This window comes from Callorhinus ursinus, unplaced genomic scaffold (assembly GCF_003265705.2).
Source record: "Callorhinus ursinus isolate GAN/ISIS: 27379988/994484 unplaced genomic scaffold, GSC_fseal_2.0 scaffold24, whole genome shotgun sequence".
Lineage (NCBI taxonomy): Eukaryota > Metazoa > Chordata > Mammalia > Carnivora > Otariidae > Callorhinus > Callorhinus ursinus.
In genome coordinates, this window is record NW_027397086.1 from 10,375,193 (window position 1) to 10,402,334 (window position 27,142).

The 27,142-nt window shown below is 39.7% G+C and overlaps 1 protein-coding gene across 1 annotated transcript in view; it reads left to right on the top strand.

The window, feature by feature from the left end:
• Nucleotides 1–2,657: 2,657 nt before the first annotated feature.
• The window catches only part of MEGF9 (multiple EGF like domains 9), an 83,374-nt gene continuing 58,889 nt past the window's right edge, over nucleotides 2,658–27,142 (top strand). The window contains exon 1 of the mRNA XM_025887935.2: nucleotides 2,658–3,392. Coding sequence (XP_025743720.1) covers nucleotides 2,807–3,392 — 586 coding nt within the window. The 5' untranslated portion in view covers nucleotides 2,658–2,806. The remainder of the gene's footprint in view (nucleotides 3,393–27,142) is intronic.

Below are 27,142 nucleotides of genomic sequence, written 5' to 3' on the forward strand. Positions count from 1 at the left end.
TGGCCTGGATCACTTTGGTAAGGACTTCTAGTCTTTCTCTGTGATTCTCCAGGCCAAGAAGCTGCATCAGCTTTTCTCCCCGCCTGCCAGAGAATCTCTGATCTAGCACATCTTAGGACCAGCCCAGCATTTTTCAGCTATCACTTGCAGATAGCTGGTAGGGTAACTGTCAGGTCATGTCACCTGATGGGGAAGCTATGACACAGAGGAACTTGTGATCCTTCAGCCTGCAAGGCTCAAAGTTAGCATTGCTTTAATGGAAAAATGAACCTATACAGGTGAAGCACCTTCTGTATACTAGGCTCTGTGAAAACATTCTCTTCAATCTTCAGCTCAAATAAGTGAGAATTTATTGACCCCACTTTATAGATGAGAAAACTGAGTCTCAGAGAGGTAAAAGATTTCCTCCAAGGTCACACGTCTGGCAAAGTCATGAGCCAGATCTGTCTGACTCTAAAGTTATGAGCTCTTTCCATGGCACCACAGGATCTCTTTTCAATTTAATTCAATTTTATCAGCATGGATTAGTGCTCACACGTATTACCCCTGCTAGGCACTAAGAACAGAGAGAACAGCCTAATGGGAGAGACAGACACATAAATTGCAAGTTCTAGTATTAAGGCTGATGCATGCCTGTGAGAAGTAGAAAAGCCAGGTGGGCAGTTCCATTTATCCTGTTGTATATATTTCTGGAAGCCATTCTTAATCCTTTTAGGAAGAGGCAGGGGAGAGGTAGATTGATAGATTGGGGATATAATCAATGAATAAACCCCAGGGCCGTGGGCAAATGGGAAGAGAGTGTTTAATTCCCACTCAGAGATCCAGGGAAGTTTCTTAGAGGATATGGTATTTTGGTTGGGGTTTGAAAGGCTAGGAAGAATCAGCAGGAGAACATGGGGAAGGGGCTGACCTGTCTACCTCCTTCCCCAAGGGAAGTAAAAACAGAATCTTGATTTCCACTTGCTAAATGTTGGTCTGAAACCAGAACACCTACACACACCCCTCTCATTTTGCAGTCCTCTCCCATACATAGACACACCTACCAACACACACCCATATATGCTCACAAATGAAAAGAAACAAACCCTGCAGAAAATACACATAAAACATACACCAGTACACGTGCAGATACTTAAAACACGCAATACACAAAAATAGACACTAAATTTCATAAACTCACACAAATACATATCATACTTATACACACAGACCCACAAAGATGTTTATGCTCTCATCCACAAGCGTGTACATATCCTCTCCCCACCTACTACTCAGGCAGGTGAATAAATGCATTTTTAAATTAACATATACCCAAGTTCACATACAAATCTCATCCTGCTTTTCTGGTTGGAGGCCAGTGACTAATGGGAAACCATGCACAAAGGCAAGCATCACGTAGGAGAGGCCAGGAATGGGTTGGCGTCGGGGCTGGGATTAAGCCCTGTCAGATGACAAACCCGTCCCCCCTGGCTCTCCCTAGAAGCTGCAGCGCCTGAGCAGGCTCTGGATCCTGGGCAGATGGTGCGAGGCTGCGCGTCGGAATTCCAGCTTTATACAGGGTTTGGTGTCACCGGGGGCCAAGCTCTGCTATCAGACCCACCCCAGTCCTTGCTGTAGGCAGGCGGCTGGGGACACTTCAGGGCTGTGGCGTGGGGCTTGTCCAAACCCAGTACACTGCGAGTAGTTAGCATTAAGGAGGGTTTTACTGCGGGCCGGGGACTGGGTTAAGCTCTTTCAGTACATGACTGAATTCTCACATCATCTCTGTGACAGGAGGTGTGGGGGTGTTCGTGTCTATTATGCCCATTTTAGAGGTGAGAAAACTGCGCTCAGGCCACAAAACCACTCAGCAGGAAACAGGACGCTGAGGTCCAAACCCCGTTGGAGCCTATTCTCCTCTGGGGATGGGTTGGGGGTGCGGGGTCAGAGTAAATTGTGCACGTGATTCTGTCTCCACTATACAGGAAGCTCGCACCTTCGGCTCCGGGCGGGTCTCTAGTAGCCCCGTCCTGCCTGGCACAGCGCCGGGGCCTACAGCAGGTGTCTGGTCCGGGCGTGGGTCTTGGCTCAGTGGGGCCTTCAGGATGGGCCTCAGTTTCCCCATCCCTGAAATGGGAATGGCAGTGCAGACCTCGCAGGGCCAAGGCCAGGCTTTCTCGGGCAGCACAAGCAATGCTGAGCTCTACATGCTCGCTGCCGCCGCCCTCGCCCATTGCGGGGGTTCCAGCCCAGTCTCCACCCGAGCCCGGGTGCGGCGCCGGCGCCCCATTGTTCAAGAGGGCGGGGAAGCTCCCGAGAGCGGATTCCCCGCCCCGGGTCGCGCTTGCCGCCCAGTGGAGCAGACGACTTGGCCCGGCGTTTGCCGCGCGGAGCGCGTCCTTTGTCTGCTCCGCGTCGCCCGATGCCCGCGGCCCGCGCCCCACTCCTTGGGCAGACAAAGCCGGGGCTGCCGCGAGCCCGAAGGGCTGGAGAGGGGCTCGTACCACCCTCCTCCCGCCTTAACACCGCCCCCTCCCCTCGACGCCCTCTGATTGGTCCGCGGAGCTACAAAGAGGCCGGGAAGCGGGAGGGTCACGTGGGCCAGCGTGGCCTTCTATTGGCCGGGCGAGGCTGCCAATCGGGGAGGGCGGGCTGTCCGCGCTCTGCCGGGTCGCTCCCTCCGCGCTGGGGCCCGCCCGCGGGGCCGGCCGCCTGTCAGAGGGAGGTGGCGATGGTGCGCCCGGTGGCGGTGGCGGCTGCGGCGGCTTCCCTAGTCCGAGTGCAGGGAGGAGAAGATGACTGACCGACCGACTGAATGACTGAATGAATGAATGGCGGAGCCGAGCGCGCCATGAGGAGCCTGCCGAGCCTGGGCGCCCTCGCCCTGTTGTGCTGCGCCGCCGCCGCCGCCGCCGCCTCAACAACCTCGGCGGGGAATGTCACCGGTGGCGGCGGGGCCGCGGGGCAGGTGGACGCGTCTCCGGGCCCGGGGCTAGGGGGCGAGCCCAGTCGCCCTTTCTCTAAGGCGACGACTCCCACGGCCCAGGCCCCGAGGACCGGAGCGCCGCGCACTACTGTCCACCAGCCCCTGGCTGCGTCCTCGTCAGCCCAATCCCCGGAGACCACCCCTCCTCGGGCGACGGCCGGACCCGCCACGACCACCTTCCAGGCGCCGCTCAGCCCCTCGCCGACCGCCCCTCCGGCGGTGGACCGTACTCCGACCACCCCTCGCGCGACAACCAGACCCGCGCCGACCACCCTCTCGACGAGCACTGGCCCGGCGCCGACCACCCCCGTTGCGACCACCATCCCGGCGCCCACCACTCGGCTGAGCCCGACCCCCGAGCTCCCCGGCGGCAGCAGCGTCCCGCCCACCCCACCTGCCACCGAGGCCCCCTCTCCCCCTCCCCCAGGTGAGTCCCCGCGCCCCTCGCCGGCTGCACCCAGCCCCGCGGCTGCCTCCAGGGTTGGGCTAGTGCCCGGAATTGATCATTCTTCGCCCCAAAGTTTCCCCGGATTTCGACTCCCAAGGGGAAGGTCCGAGCTCCAGCTCGCCCGCACCCCCTTCCCCAATCTGGAAAGTCTTTTGTCCCCCCCTGGGCTGGGCTTCCCCGGGAGGGGGGCGGCTGCGGTGTGGAAGGCATCGCATCTCTTTCCAAACGGGGCTTTCTGGCCTTTGTCAGAGACCCTGAATGGGCGCAAACTTTTGGGTTCGGTTCGTTCACCCTGCCTCTCCGCCTGGGTTATTTCGGGAAGTTTGAAAGCCAGAACCTTCAACCAATAGGTAAAAAACTGAGTATAAGGGATTCCTTCCAAAGCTTCTGTTTCCTTGTTAATTTCTGTGTGTGTGTGTGCGTGTGTGTGCGTGTGTGTATGTATAATGTGCATATAGATATAATGTGCATTATATATGTATATATATGATGTGCACGTGACAGGTGGAAGAGGTAGTGAGGATTTTGTTTACCACAGTAGGACAGACCAGCCGAGGCAAAAAAAAAAAAAAAAAAAAAGACATTGTAATCCATGTTTCCATGTTTTCCCTGCAAATAAGTGAATTCAGTAGGTCATTTGGGACAGGTGTGTATCTAGGTTGAACATGCCTATAAATTAGGTTAAATCCCTTCCTTGCACCATTTTTTTCTTTCTCAATTACAAGGTCAATATGTTTGGACAAATACACAATTTAAGCAGGGATGCCCATTTTTTCCCCTTTAAGTTAGAATGTTCAGTTTGGAGGATGCTGATAAATGCTAGTATCTGTTTTGAGTCCACATAGAAAATAGGCTCTTCTTCCTGCTGATTGAAGTCTTCAAGCAAAGTTAAAGACAACTCCTATTCTTGTCTCCTTTTAATCTAAAGTGGGCCTGGAACTAAACAAATAAAAACTACCTTGTCAAGACATTAGACAAGAGTTTCTGAATTCCTTTGCCAAAGTTGGGCTGGAGATTTGTCCAAACTATTTGCCAAGCTGTACTTACAGTAATGGATCTCTGACCTAATTCTTAGGCTCAGTGATTTGCTGTAGAGTCAGGTATGGACTTTGGACTATAATTGAATTTGTAGAGAGTTTTCCCACATGATTATGAGTCTTAATACAGTTTTGAATCTTGGGTTGGAGCATGGCATTAACATCAGTAGGAATGCAGATTATTCCAACCATAAAAAGCTAAGTTTGCATCTCTTCTAGCTTGAAGGAGTATATTAACTAGCTGGATTTTGACTGTAACCTTTTTTGGCTTTGGTATAGAGAGATTGACATATTACTAAGAGACAGGAAGCATAGTGGTTGAGAGTATGGACTCTGGAGTCCATTCTTAGGTTTGAATCCTAGCTCTGCCCCTTATTAACCCTGTAATCTTGAGCAGGTCACTTAACCTCTCTCAACTGTGAAATGAAGATAATAATAGTACTTACTTCATAGGATTGCTGTGAAGATTAACTAAGTTAATACATTTATGGTGCTTAGAACAGTTCCTAGTCCAGAATAAGCACTTTGCGTGTGTTAGTTATCCTTATGACTACAATTTTTTTTGAGAAACCTAGTAGTAATGTGATGATTTCTTAGTTGTTCTTGTTGTAGTAAAATATAATAGAAAAAGAATGAATTAAATTTTCCAGAGTTTGAAGCACACAGTAGCATTTAAGTAGTAGCAAGATCACTCATTTTGAATGGTTAGTGTATGATAAATAAGTCCATGTAATTGATATTATTTTAACTTTATTATTTTTGTATTGTTATTTTTAAATCACAAAGTTAACCTTTACTTCCAAAAAAATACAAGCAACCAGAAGTCTACAAAGGAAAAAATGAAGGTCACTCCGTTACTGCTTCCTAGTTCCAGTTAGTGCCTAGAGCTTACTACTGTTAACAGTTTGATCTCTTTTCAGACATTTTTCTGGACGTATATGAACATACATACATACACAGTTTTTTAAAAAAATAGTTTTTAAAACTCAAAATACTTCTACACATACTGTTTTACAACTTGCTGTATTCACTTAACTATATATTGGGAATTTTTTTTCCACGTCCATACTTAAGATCTACCTTATTCTTCTTTTAACAGTTGCATTTTTTGGTATAAGAATAATATAATTTTTTAAACCAATTCTATGGACATTTAGATTGCTCCTGGGATGCAGTTTAAAAAGCACAGAGAAGAATGTGTTCTTGTTAAGCCGATCATGGACATATTCTCCAATACTTCAGCTGGAGTTTCAAAGAATCCAATTTCAAGTGAAGTAAAGCTGGATTGATTAAAATGTGCCATCTGAACTGTTCAAGGCTTTAGTAACTTCCATGGACTAACATATACCTATGTCTATCATGGTCTTTGGGTGACAAAAGTTTTAGAAGGGTGTCCAACTTTGGTAGCTCTTCTGTGTCTTAAATTTAACACAGTTCTTACTTTTTTTGTGTGAATTCACTATGGATTGCCTATGTCTAGTTCTTAGCAGCTGAACTGAAATGAACTTTGTGGACCTGTTGATACGTAGTTTTGGCTTTATAGTGTGATGTAATCAAGGATGGCCTATTTATCTGAGCATGGGTTCCAGTCTACTTCAGACAGTACACAAATTTCTTTGACAGAAGGAAAGCTTCTAGCTGATCTTGATAGACCTAGTTTGATTTGCAGAGTTGGATTCTCTGGCATTTGGGAAGATGGTTGTACTGGGTATTTTATTTTAATGTTCCTGTAAGGACTGAATGCCATTGATAATATGTGATTAGATGGGTCTTCTAGCTGCTCTTTGATTTAATAAGAATTTCTGTCATAGAGGTCTAGCTGAGAGCTCTTGCCTGCCCCTCAATTAGGGCCCTCTTTTGTTTATAAGGACACCGATCTGCAAACTGAAACTAATTGCCCAGCAAACAGGCACTTTCCTCCCACAGACTTGGCAAAACATTTGGCTGATTGGTTGGCTGGGTAGGACATTTTAAGAAGAGTTAAGGAAGAGGCTCTGATGCCAGAGCATGGTGGTTACCGGCAGTAAGAGACTAAGGTGATGACAAGTGTTCGATTTTTTAAACTATGGGCCTTTAGGGCTAGATAGGACTTAAGCCACTACCTCCTAGCGTGGCTCTACATTTTAAGAAATACTTCCAAGAGTTAGCTGAAATCTTTCTCTCTGTTGTTAACACCTACTGGTTCTGGTTCTGCCCTTTGGAGCCATGTGGAACAAGTCTGATCTCTCTGTGCCATGATAATTCTTCAGGGGTTTGGGGATAGTGATCGTGTTCCCTCTGAGTCTGGACTAAATAACTTTAGCTCCCTCAACTGTTCTTTATGTGACATGGTTTCACATTCCCTCACTGTCCTCTTCTGGACTTTTTCCGTCTTTCTGCGTCTCTCCCAAAGTGTGGAGCACAGAGCTCAACATAATGCTCCAGATATGCTCTAACTAGCTTGCGGTGGAGAGGGCAGTTACCTCGTTCCTTCTGGATGCTATGCTACTGTTGATGTAGTTAGTTCCTAATCACAGTAGTGTTTTTGGCAGCCACATTATGTTGTTGACTCATTGAGTCCATTAAGATAGCTAAGCTGTTTTAAAAAACAAAACAAAACAAAACACGTACTAGATGAGTGTTTCTTCATTCTGGACTGGGAAATTCTTGTTATTTTCTAAAGTATGAACCGAGACATTTGATGTATTGTGTTAGATTCAAGCCAGCCTTTTAGATCCGAAGTCTGTTAGCATACTCCACCCAGTTTATTCACATGCACCCACAGGGTGTTCCTATAGACAGAGTCTAAGGACAAGTTAGAGCAGGTTATTCTTACCTCATAGAGGAGAGTAAATTTATGGATGATAAAATAGTTTGGAAGGGAAGGAGTAATAGTTTGGTTCTCAAGGGTCTCTTCTAGCTTAAAAGTTCTGTGATGATTTGGTATGCATGATTCAGGGTACATTAATGCCCCCAAAGAGCTTTAATCATTTATTTATGATCTAAATTAAGAGAATAGGCTTTGTTTAAGCAAACCTTAGAATTTAGAGCTTGAAAATTCTGACTAGTATAACATGTAAATAAAATATCATGAATGGATTTTGTTTGAAAGGAACATTCTGGGAAAGCAGGGCCCTTCTAACTGTACCAGGTAATGTTTTCTTTTTTCCTTTTTTTAAAAAATTTTATTATGTTATGTTAATCACCATACATTACATCATTAGTTTTTGATGTAGTGTTCCATGATTCATTGTTTGCGTATAACACCAGTGCTATACGTGCCCTCTTTAATACCCATCACCAGGCTAACCCATCCCCCCACCCCCTCCCCTCTAGAACCCTCAGTTTGTTTCTCAGAGTCCATGGTCTCTCATGGTTCGTCTCCCCCTTCGATTTCCCCCCCTTCATTTTTCCCTTCCTACTATCTTTTTTTTTTAACATATAATGTAATTATATGTTTGTAACATATAATGTATTATTTGTTTCAGAGGTACAGGTCTGTGATTCAACAGTCTTACACAATTCACAGTGCTCACCATAGCACATACCCTCCCCTATGTCTATCACCCAGCCACCCCCCATCCCTCTCACCCCCCCACCACTCCAGCAACCCTCAGTTTGTTTCCTGAGATTAAGAATTCCTCATACCGGGTAATGTTTTCTTCATCCTAAAATCCTCTGCTCTAGGTACAGAGTGTTATTTGCTTGTGGTTATTTAAGAAGGTATTTGTTTTAGGGACATAGAAGTTGTTCAGGCTCCAGAGATAATGTAGGCCCACTAACTTTTATCCAAAACCTGTGGGGCTGGATGTGTTTCAGAATTTAAGTTTTTTTTCTGGATTTTAGGAACTTAATAAATGTACCCCAATGAAGTCTGGGGCAGCATCCTATGATCAAATACATGAAGATATTTGCAGCAAAATGCATGTATATTTACAGTGAGTGGGATTAATAAAGATTGTAAATAGCCTTGCATATGTTTGGGTCAGGTTTTGCTGCCAGATGAGTTACAGAAAGAATTTTGGTTTTTGGATCTCCTGGTACTTGGCATCAGGTCTGAAGGCTTATGGACCACTGTAACAGTAATTGCAAACACATACCGTACTTACTATGTTCCAGGCAGTGTTCTGAGCACCTTACGTATATCAACTTACTTAATCCTCACAACAGTTAGGTACAATTGAGTTAGATACTATTATTATCCTCATCTTACAGATAAGGAAACTGGGGCTCACAGAAGCCCAGCTATGGCAGAACCTAGATTCAAACTTAGTCATTCTGATTCCAGAATCCATATTATTGACATTTAAGGAAATAGTTACATAGAAGAGAAGGAAACCATTTTGCTAAAAATTATTGGTCCTTGGATACTAATCTGAGAAAATTTCTACTGTTCTACTGAGTGAAGTTACTCCCTTCACTCTATTGTATGCTATTCATTCACCTCTTTGAATTTTCTGTTTTACAGTGTTTTACAACTGTGGTTTTAAATTGTAGTTCTATAAAGTATTCATCTGTTCATTCAGTCATTCACAAATATTTCTTGAATATCTTCTAGGCCAGACACTGTGGTAGGTCTGGAGTTACACTAATGACATGGGACTTACATTCTCTTTAGAACTCTGAGTCTCTTAATTCTTATTTACTAAATACTTGACTAATATTTTTATTATAAATCTTTAAATTTTGACATATTAAATATTTTACTCACATTATTTATTGTTTAGCTCTTCCTACTGGAATAAATGCAAACTCTGTAAAGGCCAAAAAAAAAAATAAATTGTAGTTCTAATTCTTCCTTTGATTAGATTTTAATATGGTCTATGATAGAGAAGTTTACAGTCTTTTTAGGGCCAGGCCCAGGGAATTCTCAAATTTACTGTATCTTATTTCTGGCCTAAGTGCCTAGCTTTATGTAGAAATTCCTTAGTCTGATTTGTTTTTGGAATAGCATAGTTAAACTCCATAACATTAGTTTCAAATCTTCTGAATTATGACCCCAGGAAGCCTTCTGGCTAATTGAAAATTTACACATTGAAATAATCTGACTAGGTCTTTTTATCTTGATTTTTTTTAAGACCCATTAAATTAAAGTGTGCATTACTTTTCATCTCAACATTTCTAAACATGTATATATTAACTTCCAGACGTCCTGGCACCCTTATGAAAAGAATGGAAAAAAAGTATCACGGTACTGTTTTTACTGATGGGTAAATTATGGGTAGAGAGATTACTGCTCTAGGGCACTTAATAGATCAGAAGAGAATAGAAATATAAGATCTTGTTTAGCTGAAAGACAGTGTTAGATGATATTTTTAGTTATAAAGAGCTTTAATTCATGCTTTTTGCCTTGATCTTGATTTTTGTTTATTTACCATAGATGGGATATAAAAATCTTTATTACTAATGTTGAGATTATGTTACAGGCACCTCTTCTGTGGTCACTGTCTCTCTTCAAGTATGTATTTTGGTTTATCTGTTTTTCACTGGAAACAACTACCCAGACTACACTAGTAACTTTGAAGGGAGATTTTTGAAAATTGTGATGAAAAAGATAATGTTTGGACACATATGTGTTTGGATCACAGTAAAGGTTTATTCAAAAAAATTATCCTTGTAGATGTCTCTTCTAAGTACATGTGATAAATTTGTGTCAAAATAATCCCTGTGGTAATGCTACTGTTTCACAGATAAGCATTATTGTCAAAAAAAACCTTTCCCCATTATTTTTTCTTCATTAAGAAAACAAAACAAAACAAAACCTTTCCTCTGTTCTCCTTGCTCATTTTTTCACTTTAAATTCCTCTATATATCCCTCTCACTCTTGTCTTTTATTCTTAGCCCCATCCATTCTTTCATGTTCTTTAAGGAATCAAATTATCCTCTCTATTTAACAATTTACCACTTTGTCCTCCTTCAGTGCCTCCTCGAAGCCCAATTTTTCCAAGAAGTCTTTCTGGAGGAACAAAAGATGTCCTTGAAGATGGCCTGGTAACAGGGTGCAAAGGGTTGAACACTTTGCACTCTGAACAAAACCTGTCTGTCTTTCTCTGCGTCTTTGACTTTTTCCCTATGGATTTGTTTTTAGTCTATTTAATTTAGATTATTAAGCCCATTTGAGAAGAAGTGTCATAATTTATATAGTATTCAGGACATGGTATTAGTTCTCTCATTATGAAAATAATGAGAGAAAAGTTTTTTCTTTTTGCTCTGGGCTCTTTTTTTATTGCCCAGATTTTGTCTGTCTGCCTGTTTTTCTTTCTTCCTCTCTCTCTTTCTTTCTTTCTTTCCCTCTCTTTCTTTCTTTCTTTCTTTCTTTCTTTCTTTCTTTCTTTCTTTCTTTCTTTCTTTCTTTCTTTTTCTTTCTTTTTTCTTTCTTTCTTTCTTTCTTTCTTTTGAGGAACAATACAGAAAAAAACTGTCATAACAGAAGTTTTCTGCTTCAAAAAAAATTAAGTACTTTGAATAAGTAGCAAATTTATTTTTCTATTTATAAATAAGTTGTTTTTATTGGGTAGGTGGATTTGGGTTGCATACCAATATAAAAGGTTTAATTTGATTGAGAAACAAATGTTTGATCTTTTGAATGACAATTTCCTTTGTAGAAATCTAATTAAAGTTAATAGTGAACAGAATGCTTCTAATAAGTAACAAGTATGCAGCACTTTACAGTTTACAAGGTGCTCTTAGAGTCTCCGAGACTGTGACATCCATATTTTGTTGAGTTCTGGGAATTATATGAGTGAATAAAGGCTTAACTTCTTTCCTCTGTTAGTACTTTTATTGGTGAATATTGAGCAAACCTTTACAGGTTTTTGGTGGGTTTCACATTTGATATTTTGTATTTCAAACTGTTGTCTTTTAGGTTTACTTTGTTGAATATAAATCTTTGATTTTGCTGCCCATGATTGCAGGATGGAAAAATGATATTTGAAGATGAGGATTTCTTTATATTTTCTTTGCCAGGCACTCTGTGGGGCTGACTGTTAAGGAAAGAGCCCACTAGTCATTGAAAGTAAGTGTGATGGAGATGACAAGGTGAACTACAGAACTTGATTGGGAGGGCTCATGTAAATATCCTTTTTTTCAGATTGATATATTATTTACTTTTTTTCTAGTGTAGAAATCTGTTTGGAATTATCTTAATATACTATTTCAGGTGTATTGCCTCAAATCAGTGTGTTAGTAGCACAGAGACTTGATACTATCACTTCTCATTTCAAATATAATATTTGACACTTTGGCCAGAATAGTAACAATGTTAGCTGAGCACATATTATTACATGCCTAGTTGCCTATCAGGATTTTTTTCCATATATCATGTCATGTAGCTCTTCGACAATGCAATAGTTCGGTATTATTATCCTTACTTTCTGGATGGCAAATACAGAGATTCAGAAAGGTAAAATAGCTTATTCAAACACATCAGGCTTATAAAGTTCATGAGGGCAGGGATTTCTGTTTGTTTTGTTCACAATTATGTCCCCAGTGTCCAGCCCAAAACAGATTCTCAATAAATATTTAACGATTAAATGAGTGAAGAAGAGGGAAATGGTTTGTTGCTATACTATACTCACAGTGTATTCTTGGGGAAAATAATGTAATCTCATGGCCTTTTTCCTCAGTTTAGAAATGAACTTTTCTCCTTCTTTTACCCTTTACTCACAGGAATAGTATGAAACTTACTTAGGGCAAGTGGAGTTCTTTGAGATCTAGCAAATTCTTTGAGATCTAGCAATTAATCATTTAGTTTTTCTTACCTAACTTTGTTCCTTTTATTTATCTTAGTAAAGGAAGAACAGTAGTAGGCAAATGAACATCTGAAGACTTTTGTAGAAAGAGTAGCTAAGTTGGAGAAGCTGAGCGTTTGTCTAAAGCCATGGGACCCAATGCTCTTTATCAGTTCTCTCACCAGTTCTGTGATCTTGGGCAAGGAATTTCATCTGTAAAACGAGAGAGGTAGATTAGATTTGTGGTTTTTAAACTGTATTGTTCGGGGGGACCTGTGGTTCCTCAAATGTGTTTGGGAGCCAGTATAGGGACTGAGGAGGCCAAGTGGGTCCACTTCTGGGCCCTCCTCCCAACCCTCACCTCTCACCCCTACATCATGGTCCACACTTGAATCAGCTCCACTCTCATTTGGTTTATATACTGGCTTTTTTCTTTTAGTAAAGATTTTCGAAATAGGAATTCTTCTACTCTAAACTTCTGTGATAAAGAAATTATGGTAATCTCTGAACTATTATGCAGCCATTAAAATGCTTACATTATGTTTAGTAGCAATATACGTAGGAAAAGAAAAATATACCAAAATGTGAAGTGGCTAAAGCTAAGTAATGGGATTATGGGTCATTTAAATTACCTCTGTGTTTTTCTGAATTTTCCAAGTTTTTTTTTAATGAATATATCCAATTTTAATTTTAAAGTCATAAAAATAAATGAATAAAATGGAAAAAAATGAATAAAAAGTTGTGATAAGCTTGGTAAGCTTTTATTTATGTGAGATCAAATCAGGTGATATCACCAGGGCTAGCTTAATTTTTAATTCTTGACATCGACTCAGCAATTTTGATCTGCATCAGAGATATTTGCTCTCATTGAGTTGCAGTTCTGGAGAAAATAGATTACTGAAGACAATACTCAAGAAAGGAAATGATTCCTGAGGCCTGACAAATCTTAAACATAGGGTAGGATCAACATATCTTAAGATTTGATACCTCTAGGGGTCATTTAGCTGAGATCTTAGCAAAAGCTGAAAACGGAGCTGGGTCTTTATCCATATCATTCTGTTTCAGAGATGTAAAACAGGCAACTAAAGTAGTTTAGTGAAATATATCTTGTTTAAATTGTGCAAAATTTGAATTCATAGCATTGTTCACAGATTTTACCAATAGAAGAGCTTTGATTATTTCTTCCTTTAAAGATACAGAGCCTCCAAAATTTGGTTTCATTCTGTCCATATGTTTTGCAATTAGATCAGATGGGATTGCTTTTATACTGGTAATATAACAGCTGTTCTATATGATATCCTTGCCAGGGAGACAGTTAAGCTCTGAGGGAAGGGGGAATTTATTCAGTTAGGAAAAGGAATGTATTCTGCCTAGTCATAAGGAAAATGATAGAGGTAGGAATATTTTCAATCTGGCTGGAGAATATTAAATAACCCTGCTTAGTAAATTGTAGACTCTAGATAACTCATTTTTGTAACTTTTGTTTCAGTCTTAGATGCTTCCTAGAAACTGGCATATTACCAGGAATCTTACTAGACTTTTATTATTTATTTATTTATTTAATTTTTAAAAAAGATTTTATTTATTTATTTGACAGAGAGAGACACAGCAAGAGAGGGAACACAAGCAGGGGGAGTGGGAGAGGGAGAAGCAGGCTTCCCGTGGAGCAGGGCGCCTCATGCTGGCTAGATCCCAGGACCCTGGGATCATGACCTGAGCCGAAGGCAGACACTTAACGACTGAGCCACCCAGGTGCCCCTAGACTTTTATTATTTATTTTTAAAAACCGAGTGCTTTTACTTGATGTATGTGAGCAAAAACAAGAAATTAGAGTAGCATTGTTAATTATAAGGAGAACATCATATTCTCTAGTTCCTTTTGATTTTGGAAATGGTTTTTAAAGGTGTAATCCTTAAAAAATATTCTGGGGAAAGTTTAGATGTTGTCGTCTCTGAAGGAGATTGGATGAACTGAGTAGCTTTTAGGTTCTCTTCAGTCTCATCTATAATTTTTGGGATGTTATGTTCAGTTTGGGAAGCATTAATGGAAATAATAAGGAAAAAGAAAGGATGCTTGGTATTTCAACCAACTTATCCTGTTTTATTTGTGGATTGAAGTTTGATTAGAGGAAGGCATTGGACTTTTTCTGCTGTAGGTTTCTTGTTTGATTTTATAGTCATTATAATCCTACATTATGTTTTTACTTATTCATTCTGTATGAACTGCATTAACAATATAGCCCCACCATCCATTGATGTTGTGTGGGTTAATGAATAGTTATAAAGTGTACCAAAAACACAAAGCAATCTAGCTGTTGGGTATTATTATACTGAATTGTTGGTATTGCCTGCAAACCTATCCTGTTCAACTGGTTTTAGTTTCTAAGTTAGTTTGTTGCTTCAACTTGTCCACAAAGGCAGGGCTGAATGGTTTAGCTAATCAGTAGAATAGCAGTCAGAACTAAATTCCAGTCTGTCTTTCTATTCACTTTGTATGTTCCTGAGCACATTTTTTTAAATGGCTCTGTGACTTAGTTTCTCTAGCTATAAAATGAAGCCTATTCCTTACTTCCAGTCTTCCAGGGTTTTTGAGAAGTCTCACTTCTCAAAGTGGGCTTTTCTCAAATGCAGTGGTTTATAGAATTCAAACAGTTTTCTGGTATTCTTTCCTGATTACACGGTTCATACTAGCTTATATTATAATGTGAACAAGATAGCTTTTGACTAAAGAGAACAAAGAAATAAACAGATGCATTTTATGTGGCTTCTTTATGTAAAATATATTTTTATACTATTTTATAATTAACATATTTGTATAATTTATAGACCATAATGGTATTTTCCAAAGTTTGGGATGCTTCAGTATTATTTTTCTTCACATACTACCTTGAGAACATAAAATAATCTTTATCTAATATTAAACTTATAAAATAAATGAGTTGCTCTTTTGTAGATCTTTAATATTAGTTTTGGTTGAGCTATTTAGAAGGGATTCACTTAACCATTTTTATGATTATAAAAATAATATATATTCATTTTAGAAAATGTAAAGAAGTGTAAAGACAAAAACTAAACCCAGATAACTATAAAGTTAACATTTAATGGTAACTACAGAATTTTTTACATCTGTATTTACTTTATCCCCTTCTTTGCCATTGAGATAATTCTATATGGATGTATTGCTCTGGTACTGCTCTTAAACATATTTCAAATATTTTAACTTTTTAAAAAGAGACATCTTTCAAATGAAGTTGAAAATAGTAGAATTGGTGATATTACTCTATTAGATGCTTCCTAATAGTTACAGAAAAAAATAACTAAACCATAAAGCTTTTTATCATTGACTGAGTTTAATATTTAATTACTGCATACATTGCTCCATTTCTCACAAATGGATCTCACAAACGAGATCACTTATTTTTTATGAAAACAGATGTGAGTTGGGTTTAGCATTCTTCTGAAGTCAAGTATATGACAAATTAAAATGGGAAATAATTCACCATATTTAAATTATTTGTCATATCACCAAAAAGAATGTGAATCTATTTTGAATGGAGATCTTAGATTCTATATGACGCTTTACTTGAGTACTTTACTTGGTACTTCTTGTCAGAACCAAACTAGCGACTATTTCTCATGTGTCTGTTCCAGCCCAAGCATGATTTTTGTTGGGTTCAAGTGGCCCTCAAAAGCCCAAAGCAGTCTGGAACCAAGCCAGGCATTTGATATTTTCAATTCTGTGATGAGGGAAGTCAAAGTGCCCATATGCCTGGCTCAATATTGCCAAAAAAGGCCTGGGTGCTGTGCTAAAGAGTGTGACAAAAAAATGGCTCTGGCCTCCAGGAAACTGATATCTACCTCACATAATGATCTCTGTTCTCTGAATTTTGTGAAGAAAGGCCTGTAACGTTTAAATCAAAATAGGAATGAACCATAGTGTTATTGAGAGGATTAAATTAATGCATGTCAAAAACTTGATTTAGTAGTGCTTAATAATCAGCACATAGTAAACATTCAAAGTTGGCTATCATTATTATTAATATTGTTTTTATTATCTATTCAAAATGTTTAAAAAACAGCAGAGAGAACTTTGTCAATTCTAGATTAATAAATTTACCAGCTTCCCTGACATGGTCTGTAGACTGGCAAGACATTGGTAATCAGGAAGATTTGCACATTGTCACAGATCAACCTTTTCTAACAGGTGGTTCTAAGGTACAGGTAGGACCAATATGCTTGAAGCAAAAGGCTACCTCCTGTCCTATCAGAGTGGCCTAGGTCGAGCCAGAATTATCCTGAGCCATGTTGCCACATACACAGTAACGGTACCACTCAGAACTGAGCTGAATGGAAGCGTTTTCAAAAAGCAAATGCAAAGATGGGACCCTAGGGAATCCCTGAAACAGCCATTGTCCAGTTCTGGCAGATGTTTAATCCTCTGGGATCTTTTGTAGGTATTGAGCCCTAGCCACAAATGACAGAGTAAAGTGAAAATAAGACTGGGGCCTGTAGAAAGACATGACTGCTCAATTTTATATTGCTTGCACGTTGATATTTTTGAAAGCATGCCAAATACAACATGCACATACACAGTACAAGTCACATAATCTCCCTGGGCTTCTCTGTCGTCATCTGTAACGTGAGTATAACAGTGCCAACCTAATAGGGTTCTTGAGTGTTGACCTAGAATTCAAACCCAGCTCTGTCTGACTTAAAAGTCTGTGCTGGTTTTTGCTTTTGATTGAACTATGCTGCATTGCCAAAGCAGATGGGAGTAGCAGAAATGAAATAAAGCATTCAGTGGATAAGAACACATTTTGGGTTCTGTTTTTGTCACCTTCCCTAGCATCCCCCAGCAAGCCCATACATTGTCCTTTTCAGCACTCATTCTGAATTGCACAGTGACTCTGGTTTGATTTCAGTAGGCTACTGGGAAAATCAAAATTAGATCAAAGAGTCTTTCTTGGAGGTAGATATGGGTGTGGAGTAAGGGTGGAGAGAGGAAGTAATGATGGAAATTAGATGAGACTAAACAGGTAGACAACCATGATAAATGGAAAGCAGAACTGAACACTAACTGTAAGACTGTCTAATCAGCACCAGAAGGATTAGTGCTAACAGAGACAATGTAATGCTTATTAGCATTTGGCAAGAAATACCACATACTGCAAAAATGGTAGTATTGATTGTTTTTGACTTGACAATAAAGCCTTTCATCTTTAACTTAATATGTACTCTAGGTCAAGATGCTGGTGCAAAACAATATGTTGTAAAAAGTAGCAGGTGATATTTGATTATATAAAAGTCAGAGAAGAATCTTAGACTTGCAAATGTGGTTCATAGTTCTACTGGTCACCTGAGGATGCAGTCCTCCTTCCCATTTTGTAAACTTCCCTCCTCACCCAAAGGTTAATTTTCTCTCAGATCAGACAAAGGAGAAGCTATTATTTCAAGTATAGACCTAGCCCCGTCTGATCCAGTTGCAAGACATATTGACAAACGATGTATATGCACACTTTTGGACAGTTTGTATTTATCAGAAAGAAATAGGGTGCCTGGGTGGCTCAGTCATTAAGCATCTGCCTTTGGCTCAGGTCATGATCCCTGGATCCTGGGATGGAGCCCCATATTGGGCTCCCTGCTCCGCGGGAAGCCTGCTTCTCCCTCTCCCACTCCCCCTGCTTGTGTTCCTGCTCTCGCTGTGTCTCTCTCTGTCAAATAAATAAATAAAATCTTTAAAAAAAAAAAGAAAGAAAGAAATCGCTTCAGTTTGTATGACATCAAGACTCAGTAATAGCAATGTATATTACTACATCCTACAGTGTACAAGTACAGTGGTCAGGTTGAGCTATACAACTGGCTGTGGAGGATATATATACAATGCAAAACCTGGTTATATCATTCTCCTAGTTAATTTAATATGATGTTTATACTTAAATATAATTCTCCTATTTAATCACCATAAGTGATCCCAGCCCATCGCTCAAGTTTCTTAATATGACATGTAACTTCTCCATAATCTGTCTTTGTCCTCATTTCCTACCACCCCTCTCCTTGTGCTTTAAACGCCAGCAGAATCAAATTGCTTACATTTTCTCCCAAATACCATGCTTATTATGATCATCATTGTTATTAATAAAGCAATCATATGTGGAGGTCTTGTTCTGTATCAGATATTAAGAGCTTTAAATGAGTTCTCATGGCCTTATTTAATTCTCAAAAGAACCTAATAAGAAATACGCACTACTATCCCCACTTTGCTAAGCAGGAATCAAGGCTTTGAGAGTTTGAATACACTGAGCAACGTCTCATAGCTAGTAAAATACAGAACCTTGATTCAGGTTCAACTCTATCTAGCTTCAGAGCCTCCTCTCTGAATCACTAAGCTAACTACCTGGCCTCCTGTTATTTTGCTTATACCATTCCCTCTGCCTGGATTCTCCTGTTCAGTTTTAATAAAGGCCTTAATTATAAGCAATAAAAACCAATGCTTGCTGATTTAATCAGAAGTGGAATTTATTAAAAGGATATGGCAGATTTCACAGAATCTCCAGGGGAACCAAATTCAGGATGTGGAACTAAAGATAATGCTCAGTCGTGCCCCAGGGAGGTCCACTGAATATGCCACTGACACCACCACTGAGTTAGATGCTGTTGTTTGCACCCTTGACACTAACATTAGGTACTGGGTATGTTGTAATAGCAAGTACTGTTGCCACTTGTCAGACTGTAACCATCTCATCTACCAGAGAAGGGGCCTCATGCTCATTCCTTTGAATCTTTAGTTGCTAATTCCAAGTGGAGGGTGGATATGATTGTTGGAGCCTCAAACACTTGCTCAAGCCCTGGATGCAGGCGGGGGTGGGGAGCGGGGAAAACAATAATCTGGCATTATGAACCTTTGTGGTGGGAGAGCCAGGCTTCTTTCCCCAGATAGGAAGGAGCAGATACTAAAATAGTGGGAAATTATACAATGATACTAGCTGCCAAAAACAATGACAGATGTCTACCACATCCCTTTCTTTCACCTGAGAAATCTATTTGTCCTTGAAAAACATCATCCGTGTGGCCTGCTATACTATTGTACCTTATATATTCTAGTATTACTATATATATCATATCTTATGATTACTTGCTTTTTAAAGATTCTTGTTTTAAGTTTTAAGTATTACTCGTTTAGGTAAATGACTCCTCTATATCTTGTTGTCAGGTAGCTTATAGGCTGTTTTACTGATGTCTATACTCTCTAGCATCTACTTAGGATAGTGTTGAGCACATAGTAAGTACTCAATAAATATCTGAACTCAACGGAAGGGTAATCCTCCTGCCCACCATCACCAGAATGTAGGTTCCATAAGGGCAGAGATTTTTGTCTTTGTCTCTCTTTCTCTTCTTTTTTTTAACCACTGTATCTCCAGAACCTAGATTAAGTCCTAACATGTGGTAGGTCCTCAGTAAATCTTTTTACAACAAATGAATAATCCTAAATAATAAATTATTTATTTCTGGGAATAACACTGTCAGAAAGACCTTTGAATGTGAATGGCAGAGTCAAAGCACTCTGGCATAATTTCCAACTAGACCACATACAATGTGTGGCCAGAAATGGCCTTATTCATCTCTGGTTACCCCTTCCTCCCATTTAGAAGCATGACCTGAGAAGGGTAATTTGGAATTCTTTCCCAGACCTACCACAATAGTCACTAGCCACAAAAAGGGCCTAAAGAACCATACCTGCTTGACATGAAACCTTTTTTTGTCCCGTTTTGTATAACCAGGTCTATCCTGAGATTGCATCTATTCTGGGAAGAAAGGGCTTTTGGGCAAACTGTCTTGTATCTTGTATTAAAAAGTATAATAACCTAGGGCAGTTAGTATTTCACTTTGAAGAACTGAGGAAATGAAGGCCTATAATTGTGGAATGATTCGTACAAGGGCAGTGGAGTAGTGGAGATGTACTGTAGACCAGAGTTCTGTGGCTTTTAGAGGTTAGCTTTTTGGAGGGAACAAAAGGACAATTAAGTCAAGCTGAAAGAGAACTTGTGTTCAAGCTAAATTAAGAATTATCATTATTATTATTATGAGTAGTAACTTTCACCTGGGGCCAGACTGCCTCGATTTGAACCATTTTCTCTACCACTTACTGTGTGACTTTGGGCTGTAACTCAATTCTCCCACCTGTAAAATGGGCCTAAGAATGGCACCTACCTCACCCCATTCTTATAAGGTTTAAGTGCTAACATAAGTGAAATACTTAGAATGCCTGCATAGGTAGGCCTTCTATACATTAGCTCTTCTTTTTATTAGTATACTTTGAACACCTATATACATTCACTGCTTTCAATCTGTTTAATTCTTCACTACCCCTAATCCTTCAATTCTGAATTAGTAGTATTACCCTGTTTTACAGAAAACCTGTGTCTGAAATGAGATTCAGTTGTTTGCCCAATAGTCACTAGCTGAAAAGTACTGGTTAGTTGGGATTTTAACCCAAATCTGTCTTATGTTTCAAGCTCTTTCTACTGGGGCAAAATAACAATCTAAAAGTAGATTGAGTTTCTTATGCTCTATTATATTCTTCCAACCACTCCTTTTAGTTTTAATGCATTTTTTTTCCCCTGCTGCCTTCACTCTCTTCTGATTTGTAGTCATTGTCTTTCTGTCCATACCATAGATCTGTTTACTGCTTTCATTGGTTTCCTCCTGATGCTTCGGACTTTTAGCAGAAACTATGCTCTGTACCTGGAAAGATCAAAGCATTTCCTCGCATACTATGACTGTCCACTTAAATTTCACTTTTCCTCTTTTGTTAGCCTAATTGATCTGTTCAGTGGACTGGTTTCCAGAAGAGAGAAGTTAGATATCTGTTATGAGTCAGGCAGGGAATTTTATACATTAGCTAGGACAGCATTGAAGGGCAAATGGCATACATCCAAAAGCTAAGGGCCATTTCAGCCAGTGTAAGGGTTTGTCCGATATAGAGACAGTATCAAATAATGATATTGAGTTGCTACAAAAGTTTGCCTCCTCGTAAATTACTTTTCTGTGTATTAATCATTGTTTAACTGGTCCGTAAAGCTTGGACTCCAGACATTTGGGGCAAAAAAAAGTATGATTTCTTAAATTTACTGTTTTAGAGAGTTATTTTGCTTAGTATGTGATCTTATTAACAACAAGCCTTTTGACAGCTTATTGGAAGGATTTCTCTTGCTAAATTTATTTCAGCTGATAATCTTATATAATTGATCACTTGTTTAAAAATACACTTAAAGTCAATGATTAAGTAGTCTTCAGGGACTAAAGCCACAGATGTCAGGAAGCTACCGTTTTCTATTTCCTTATTGCTTAACCAATCTGCAATGGTACCTTCCTCTTGTTTTCCCCTTTCTTCTTCTCCTCCCTCATCCCTTCTCCCCCTTCTCTCTTTTTTTTAGCCAGAAAAGATTTCAGGCCCCTTTTTCACCTGATTTTTTCTTTAAGTTTATTTATTTATTTAAGTAACCTGTGTACCCAATGTGGGACTTGAACTAATGACCCTAAGATCAAGAGTCACAAGCTCTTCCTACTGAGTCAGCCAAGTGCCCCCACGTGATTTTTTTTTTTTTTTTGGTCTCATAATACCCAGACTGGCCTTCAACTGTGTTTTCCTAGGACAGCTCAGCTTAAAACTTTGCATTCATTTTTACTTAAGGACTAGGGAAGAGGGTATGCTTTTGTCTGTAAGTTTACATTGGGCTTTCCATGTTAACAAAATAAAATTCTTTTATTCATGTATTAGATTGTTGTTAATCACCTGCTGTGCACCTAGTGCTGGGCTAGATAGATGCTGGAGAGACAAATAACACGTGGTTTCTGCCCTTGAGCACCTAGTGGAGGGTACAGAAGACCAGACTGCAGAGTGGTAAGTTCTATCATAGTGGTGTGCACACACTACAGAAACAAAGAGGGACTCCTTGCCCGGATATTTGATGGGGATGGGGGCAGAATGTCAGAGCAGCCTTTCTGGAGGAAGCTTGGTCTGAGCTGAAATAAGAATTACAAGGTGGAGGAGGAGGACCCTCTGGGAAAAAGGAGCAGCATGTGAAAAAGCACGGAGGTGAGAGAGCACATGCATGGAGCGCCCGGGTGGCTCAGTCGTTGAACGTCTGCCTTCAGCTCAGGTCATGATCCCAGCGTCCTGGTATCGAGCCCCGCATCGGGCTCCCTGCTCTGTGGGAAGCCTGCTTCTCCCTCTCCCTCTCCCACTCCCTCTGCCTGTGTTCCCTCTCTCGCTGTGTCTCTCTCTGTCAAATAAATAAATCTTTAAAAAAAAAAGAGAGCACATGCATGGCCTGTTTGGGGACCTGCAATTCTGAATGGCTCCATTCGGGGAGGACAGGGTAGATGAGGACAAGAGGAACTGGTGAGATTTGAGTCTGGACTGGCTGGCAGCCATCGAATAAAAAAGTGTTTTGTATATTATGCTCAGATGGATTCTAAAAGTAATGAAGAAGTATAAGCCCCCAGGTGACATGGTAGGGTTTGTGTTTTGGATCAGCCTGGAAACTGCAGTGTACTCCTAAAAGACTAAGTGATCCCCAGCAAAGATAATTAGAGGCCACTGACTCTCTCTCTAAATCTTTTCCAGCATTAATTTTGAATTAAAGGGTTTACACACTAAGATAAAATAATAATAGAAGGGTGACATGAATTAGTTTTTCTATGCCCTCTTATTAAGAAAACATTTTGCCTGTTGGTATAACACACAGACTTAGATGACTAAAATTAGAGACTAAAATTAAAGCCGGCAATTGGTGCTGGGCCTCTTAAGGGATCTGGTGTTAGGTTGAACAAACCCAAGAGCCTTCTGTATGCCAGGCACTGTGCTAGAGCTGAGGGTGGAATTGTGAATGACTGAGGCATCTACAGTCTGGTGGAGGGACAGACTTGTATGCAAATACTTTAGGATACTTGTGTATTAGGCTCCTTTACCTACATTTTCACTTGCCATCTTACGTCATACCTTTGAAGTATGGATGAGGAAACCAAAGATAAGAGAGGTTTTTTTTTTGGCCAACTTCATCGAAATATAATTGACCAATAACATCATGTGAGTTTAAAGTATACAATGTGATGATTTGATATACATATATATTGCAAAATGTTTTACCACTATAAGGTTAGTTAACACATTCTTCTCCTCATGTAAGTATCAATTTGGCGGTGGTGTTATGGTGAGGATATTAAAGTTCTACTAAAAGAAGTATTTAACTTAGTCAAGGTCATTTGATGATGAATGGTAAATAGCTACAATTCAATATTCAATCTACCTAATTCCCCAATTTTTCCATTTCCCTTCCCCCCACGGTATATACTGCTTCCCTGTCAAGGCAATGCATATGTATTTTTGAGCCTGATGTAGTTTTCTTCCCTTCTCTTAATTCTTTCCAACACAACCCAAACCAATATTGCTGAGCCACGAAGGATCCAGTCATTGGTGGTTAAAAGTGCAGGCTTTAGGGGCGCCTGGCTGGCTCAGTCAGAAGAGCATGCGACTCTTCATCGTGGGGTCATAAGTTCAAGCCCCAGGTTGGGTGCAGAGATTACTAAAAAAAATAAATAAATAAACTATGACTTTAAAGCCTGCTTTTTTTTTAAATGTCTGGATTTAAATCCCAGCTACGTCACTAGCCTAAGCCCACTTCATAGAGTCATGAGTATTTTACAAGATAATGTTGCTAAATAAAGCATTTAAAACAATGAAAGCACAGGGAAAGACTTCGATAAAGACTTCTGTTCGTTGTTAAAATCGTCTTTGGAATAGCAACCCATCTATTTTCCAAACATTCGGGAAATTTTATTAAAATGAATTTAAATCAACCTATCTTACTCAAATTAATCTTAAAGAAATTTTACCTAGCATGCATATTTGAAATATGACTTCTTGTTCAGGGGATCAATGAATGGCCTTGCTATCAAAAAACAAAAACCTAAGAAAACATGCTTGTGAAAGTAGCATAAAGACCCTTAAAAACTGTTTTATTATTGAAAATTTTGAAAATATACAAAAGCTAACAGAATAGTGTAATGACCTCTCTCAGTCCTATCGCCCACCCAGAGAGCCATCTAGGCCAATCCTGCCTTCTCCACACCTGCATCCATTTACTTTGCCTCTGTATTATTTTGAAATAAAATCCAGACATAGTATCATTTCCTCCATGAATATTTCAGCATGTATTTCTAAAATACAAGGCTTCTCTTACTTTTCTTAAATAGTCACAATGCTGTTATCAGATATAGTCAACAAAATGCTTTCTTTATGATTGAGAGGGAGATCCTTTTTTCCTTTTAAGCTAAATCTAGAGACTTGATTAATCATTTTTTTGGGAGAAGTAATGAAAATTGGTAGATTTTTTTGGTGGTTGTTTCTGACATTGCTAAATACTTCATATAGCCCAGCTGAAGATGAAAACTAACAACAGAAGGACTACTTGAATTGTTTGGGTAGAGTTGGGTACAGACGATTATCCAGTTTTTACATGTGAGTAAACTTGACTGAAAGAAATGATTTGTCAATGGTCATATAAGCTGCAAGCACCTTGTGCCAAAATCCGTCATTTGAATCATGCCCATTCCATAAATATTTACTGAGTTTAAGAAACTTGCTATTTATGTTTCTTTATAAATGCCTATGACCCACATTACTTTTATAGCAAGGACATTCTTCTGTTTGATTACCTAATTTCTTCTATCTTTTGTTGTCTTAGAATTTTAAAGTACTTTCCCCCTTGCCTGTCCTACCCTAGTTTTTAGCTGGTGGAATGACGTCAGGGTAACAGAGGGGCAATTTTGGTTTCCAGCAGAGGGTCAGTTGTAACTATGAAAACAACTCAGGCAAATGGTCTATTGATAGTAGAACTTTTCATTATAAAAAGTTCTTTTCAAATTCCAGGATATTGGTTGCTTAGTCACTGAAGAGTCTGTCCTACCATTCACTAGCACCCTGGGTGTCTGAGCAGACCTGGTGAAGAATGTACTGTTTATTTTGAATGAGAAAAAAGGATAGAGAAGCTGCCTCAAACATTGCATCACCGAAGTCAAACATTCTATACGGGATATATAGTTGATACAAGACATTAGTCTTTTAGAATATACTGTAACATACAAATAATTTTCATTTTGAGTGGTGCCATCTTGGACTACAGCCACAAATCTTTTAATATACATTAAAATGGGCATTGATGAAAGCACGTTGCTTTCCTGGTCTCTGTGGGTGAGTAAAATTGTTGTAATGTGTCAAATCTGGTGCTATTAACAGGATACCTTGGTGTACCTACCTTCTTTATTCCCCTTCTTTCATTTTTAAGCCCTTCAACCTCATAATTTCCCCCAAAGTTTCGTATACTGTCCTCTCAACAACGAGCAGAAATGATAGCGCTGATGAAATCTGTCTTTGATACTGGTTCAGTTATATATCTGGAATGTTTATTCCCCTGGGCTTTCCAACCGAGGGAGCCTGGCATGAACTCCTACTTTGGAAAATATCTGAGTGGGCAGAATCATTTGCCACATTGCCCTCATTGTCTGTCTTTGTTTATTCAGCTGAAAAGCTGTACTTGTCTCTTATACAGCCAGGCATGAATCTCAAGGTCTCAGACGCTGTTAAAATGGGTAGAAAAATTGTTTGGGGAAGGGAAAGAATGAAAATTGTTATCAGATATTGACATAAGGTGTAGTGAAGGTGCTGTCTTAGGGAAGAGCATAATGACTTTAGGTGGTTATAAAGTACAACTCTGAGAACACTTTTATGGGCCTGTTTTATTAGGGACTTTGGTTTTCTGTGATCTCCCTTACTTTCTGGGCAAGATACATTGATTATCAGCAAATATGATCTGGTTTAGCTACAGTAGAAAACTAGGTTTTTAGGACATAAGCATACCATTGGGCCCAGGTAATGATACATTTCCTGTGGTCATAGTAACATGCACACACTCTTGGCATTGATTTTTCTGGCTATCTTTATCTCTCAACTAGATTATTTTAGCAGGCTACTAAAAGGTCTCTTTGCCTTTGTTCTTTCCTGTCCATTCTTTACACTGCAGTCCAAGTTATGTTTCTAAAATACAGATCTGGGTACACCTGGGTGGCTCAGTTGGTTGAGTGTTGGACTTTTGATTTCAACTCAGGTCATGATCTCAGGGTTGTGAGATTGAGCCCTGCATTGGGCTCCATGCTCAGCAGGGACCCTGCTTGAGATTCTCTCTCTTCCTCTGCACCCTGCTGCCCCCCTTCCCCAGGTATGCTCTTTCTCTCTAAAATAAATAAATAAATCTTTTAAAAAATAAATGTAGATCTGATAATGTCATTCTATCTTGTGTAAAATTCTTCCATGGCTACTCAAATGCCCTTGACCTGTCACTACTCTGGCCTCCTATTCTATGCCCATGCCACAATGAATTTTTCTCAAGACTCTGTGGTACTACACTCTGTCTTAATGTCTAGGTCATTACATGTGCTACCCCCTTGAATTTGGGATATTCTTCCCCTTTACTCCTAGCTTGGCTAAACCTCCTCCACATTCTTTGTGTGCCTATTTAGATTTCTTCCTTTGGAAAGTCTTAAGTAGGTGTTTTTCCCGGTGCAAACACACATACCATGTTTTCCTATAACATTGTGTGCATATTTCCATTTTGCTACTTATCACAGTATATAGCTCCTTTGTTTTTCTCTCTGCTATAAGACTGTAAGCTGTATGAGGTCAGGGACCATAGTTTTCTTCTACATTGTTGTATCTCTGGCATCTAGAAATTATATTCCCCATTTCTGGCACCATACTAATTTGTTGAATGAGTGAATTAATCATTATGTGCCTTGCTGAGAATCTTCTCTCTAGCAACCTCAGAGAAGAATTAGGGTTCTCTCTTTTCATGGTCTTCGTATTTTTCTTCCCATCTTTTAGTCCTATTCATTCATTCATTCATTTTTTTCCAGTGATTAGATTTTCT